Source organism: Leiobunum rupestre, chromosome 8 (genome assembly GCF_980474605.1).
Source record: "Leiobunum rupestre chromosome 8, qqLeiRupe1.1.hap1, whole genome shotgun sequence".
NCBI lineage: Eukaryota > Metazoa > Arthropoda > Arachnida > Opiliones > Sclerosomatidae > Leiobunum > Leiobunum rupestre.
In genome coordinates, this window is record NC_143391.1 from 15557999 (window position 1) to 15562650 (window position 4652).

General features: G+C 36.4%; 1 protein-coding gene across 1 annotated transcript; it reads left to right on the forward strand.

The window, feature by feature from the left end:
* Window positions 1–220: 220 nt before the first annotated feature.
* LOC149932478 (beta-1,4-galactosyltransferase galt-1-like) lies at window positions 221–1768 on the forward strand. The gene has a single exon (XM_090156434.1). It carries the CDS (start codon window positions 244–246, stop codon window positions 1516–1518), a length of 1275 nt encoding a protein of 424 aa, XP_090012560.1. The 5' UTR covers window positions 221–243; the 3' UTR covers window positions 1519–1768.
* The last annotated feature ends 2884 nt before the right edge of the window (window positions 1769–4652 follow it).

Genomic DNA, 4652 nt, shown 5'->3' on the forward strand with positions numbered 1-4652 from the left:
CATGAGGTCTCCGATCATGAGATAGCGGCAAACGCTAAGTTGCAGCCCGCAGTACCGGTACAGTTAATATTTCTCTTTACCACAGCAAAACGTCTTAGAAGAATATTACGAATACGGTTATCGGAGTTAGTCGAATAAGCCGGTTTTGTTATGAAATATACGTAACGGTGTTAAAATAATGCGAGCACAATGCCCGCGCCTTCAAAGTTGTACAAATTCGTGTTGTTTCTATTCGTATCGGGCATGAGCTTATACGGCTTTATGTATTTGGAATTGGTGAAGCGTGTTCTGTACGAAAGAATCGGTTATCAAGCTACGAGATTCAACGAAGAATCTATCGTGGAAAATTTTCAACAAATAGCTAAAGACGCATTCGTCTACTCAGCGTACTTGGACAAAAGGCAAGTTGAACCGGAACTGAAGTTGATAGGAATGGGTCCCGTTAAGAGTAACGGAACAAACTTACCGAATTGTTTCCTAGTCTACAAGAATTGGCCCAACCAAAGCGAATGGCAGGCAACGTCGTCGGTTCAAATGCAAATGCGAGAACTACGAGAACACCACAACCGAAATGTTACTTCAGTCTTCTTTCTGTGCAAATTAATAGGCTATTTCGGTAATGACATAATCGCGAATAAAGTAATAATAAATAGCTTTGACGGAAAGGGGAAACACGTATCGGTGCGAGTGAAAAATATACCACCACCAACATCGAGGACGTCTCAGAGAAATTTGGCAGTTTGCGTAAGACCCCTTTTCGGACCTTTCGTAGATTCAAAGAAACTGGCGGAGTTTATCTCTTTCTACGCCGCAATGGGTGCGGATCATTTTACTTTCTACGATTACCAAACGGGTGTTTCGGTGTTAAGCTACTTAAAAAGGTTGAAAAACCTATCAAACGAGACTAAAGTAACCGTAGACATCCTACCGTGGTCGTGTCCGGAGAAATTGTCCGTATGGGCAATGGGACAAGTAGCCGCTGTTCAAGACTGCGTGTACAGACACGCGGGTGACTTCAAGTACTTGGCTATTATAGACCTGGACGAGTTTATAGTACCGAGGAAAACTAAAAACATCGTGGAGATGTTGAACCGCTTGGATAGTTCCAAAATCGGAGCGTTCTTATTCAGGCAAAGTTTCTTTTGCGACGGAAACGCCTCGAAAAGAAGCAAAGTCCGTAACGGAACGGATTTGCGAATACTGAACACTCTCACTAGAGAGAAGTATATTTGGCCCCCCAACGGTAGGTCCAAAGTGGTGATTAAACCGTACACGGTTATCGAAGGCGCTATTCATTTCGCACGGAATTTTACAAGCAAGCGGTATCGTCAATTGGTAGTTGGGATGAACCAAGCAATCCTACATCACCTTAAATTTCCGCGTTGCCGAGCTAAAAAGGAACACGTTGCGGACAACGTCATTCTCAGGTTTCAAAACGAGTTGAAGACAGCCCTGCGATCTCCATTATACTTACTACGCACCGATTCGCCAATTAAAAAACCGATTTCAGTAAATTAAAAATTTTATAACATACGTAACAAGTGGCAGCTCCAAAGAAACACCCTTGGATGTTTTTCCGTATTACCCTAAAAATACCAAATAAAGTACCGTCCCCTGTCATTCCAGCAGTAAAAATTATTTAAATTTTATCATCCTCGAAAAGCTCCGCCGATTTGTCAGTATAACTGACGGAGAAAATTACTTGTTACTTACTATTTAAAATTTCCTTAATCTATTAAATCTATTTCGATAAACATAAATGTGGTGAGTAAATTTTCATTTAACCTATTTGCGACAAGGCATAATGTAAGGTTGTGGGACTTCGTAAGTTCGTAACACGTTTGGAATTTTTGATCGAGTACGTGAATCTCTTCTACGACGAACTCACTCTATTGTATTAGATATATAGATGGTAATTTTGAGCAATTAATGTAAAAGTGTGAACAAAGACATGCCTTTGTATCTTTAATGTCAATAATTAAAAACATTTTTAAAAATATCTTAAAAAAATCTAATTTCAACTTTATTTGGAACTTTTGCCACTTGTTATTTAATTATGTCGCTGCACGGATAAAAAAAAACACGTGATTTTGTACAAACAATTTCGTTCAAGGAAGAATACCACTCGTCAGTATTAAAGCTGTGTATCGGTTTTTGGGGTAGCGTTTTGGGAGTCCATATTTCTGAAACAAAGGACTTAAGGACGCATGTTCATTAAACTTTTGCTACTTATTAGGACCCAAATAACATACCCTAGAGTTTACGAAACATTTATCTATTTTGTTTTATTTATACATTTAATTTGATAGTTGACAGTCATGTCTAAATGTTTTTTAAAGTATCATAAAAATAAGTAGTTCTACTAAATAAATATATAATTTTAAAGCTTAGGCCAATCTTTACGATGTGGTGTTAATTTATTAAAATTTAGTTAAATATACAAAGGGCGAAACTTTAAATTTATTTAAAAGTTTGTCTGTATTTTTTATTTTTGGATACTACATTATTTTCTGTCCAACGTCCTCTAGCTCAACATTGTGGTTCACTTAGAGCAAAAGCAAAGAGGGCGTAGGTGGGGGAAGCAACACTCTGATTCGTGGGGATTTTTATAATTTTTATTAGAGTGCCATCATACACCAATTTTGTACAAAAATTCACTTCTAATTTATTTGAAGTTAATGTTTAGATTTCCTGGACTAATGTTATAATTTACGAAGTCAAATTTGGCGTTTAGCCTCGGTCAAAAAACGTCGTACGTTTAATTACGAGAGAAAGACGCGTCCTACCCGTTGTAATTGTACCACGGTACTTAGGGTTTGGAAATCTCAACCAATATGACTTATTATACGAGGTCGAAGCCACTGAAAACCACACTATTTATTGAGACATCAAGGTTCCACACTAGAGCCGCCACTTTCTTTAAGGGCATAAACAGAAGGGTCTAATGAATATATTATAAAGTTCTGGTACAACGATAAATTGATGGCTTAAAGGTTTAAAAAAATAACTTCGGGCATAAAACCCTGAAATGCTTATATTTAGTAAATTTTAAAAATATTATAGGAAAAAGCTCAGCTTCGCTTAGGAAAAAGGGGATATATAGGTAACCGTGTGTAAATTTACTGCGGACAAGAAGGGACCGGTATTTGAGAGGATAATAAATAGTTGAACTAATTTCGGAGGCATCGCCAAGTGTACAAGACTCATGTACAAAAATGAGCCTATATATTACTGTTTTCCTTCTCAACCTATATATAGCGTCCTTTTGAAGTAAGTGGGTGAAGTATATGTATGATTCAATATTAATTTAAATTAATACTGGGTTAATGGTTATTTAAATATTAGATGTAAAGTATATTGTATATTTTACGTTAAATTTCGACAAAGTTTTACATTAATTACATTGTACAATAGTCGTCTTTTGAGTACGATATACTTGTAACTAATAATGTAGTTTTTTATAATTTTACCGCACATCATTTTCGATTAGCAGTAATGAAAGGTAATAAAAAAGGCCGCCTTACATAGGCTGAGAACGAAGATAGGATCATTTTTACACACAATCCCTAAGGGTTTTTGGGTGTGCTGGGCCCACGTACAGTGTAGCCGATGCCGCCGTATTCCACATATCTTAATCGAAAGGAAATGTATATCATGCTCGCGGTGGCCCTTAATTTTGGAGATCGGGGACCCAAAGGTTGGTCATTTGCACATTTTAGTGCTTTTTGGTAATATTCGTCTTTTAAATCTACATACTTTTTTAAATAGGTGTTTTTATAAAATAAATGAATAAAAAATTAAAGTATAAAATGTTTTTCACCGCGTCACGAGCTTAAGCTTAGTACTTTATTGTGTGCACTTCAAATTCCAAAATCTTTATCGAGTCGAGCACCCGCTCTCTATCTTCAATAAATTTTGCTAGTGACGTAGGAATAACATTTACACGTGACCTCCAGTATTTTATAGAAAAACCTATTAAGACCGACTTGGTTGAATATTATATTTTTGACATTCCACGCCCAAAGCTACCGTTAGCAACACAGTACGGTTGGCTAAACACCGAAAGAGAGTTGGTACTGATAATTTCTGATCTACGTTTTCAGTTGCATTACGAAATTTTAATTTTAAATGAGATTTCTGGCCAATCCGCGGGAACACATAGCCCTCATAAGCACTATTCTGATATTTGAATTTTGTACCAATTGATACAGGTGCCATCTAACCTAAAAAACCCGAAAAATCCGGTTTGTCTAAAAATTATTTTAAATTAACGTGTGGGCGTTTCTTAACCTTTTTTTCAAAACCAGGTAACTCGAAAATACATTTTCGAGGGGATTGTGTGTACTTAAATGTCCGTGACATCTTGTACATTTGGTTGAGTTTTCGATGTACTTTTAAAGTAAGGGTGGCAATCAGTTGTCGTTGCCATTACGGTTATGTAGCTTTTAGTATGCTCTGATATATATATAAACCACGTCGGTAACCAGTTGGCGACAGTCAAAAACGACACCATTTTAAAAAGTATACGCTAACCTCGTAAATTGCGTATGAGTGTAAAATGCACATTTTTCTAATTTCCTCATGCTTCCTTGTTATTGGAAATTATTTTATTTAGCACAGTTAAAAATAAAATTTAATGTACTTGTCAAAGC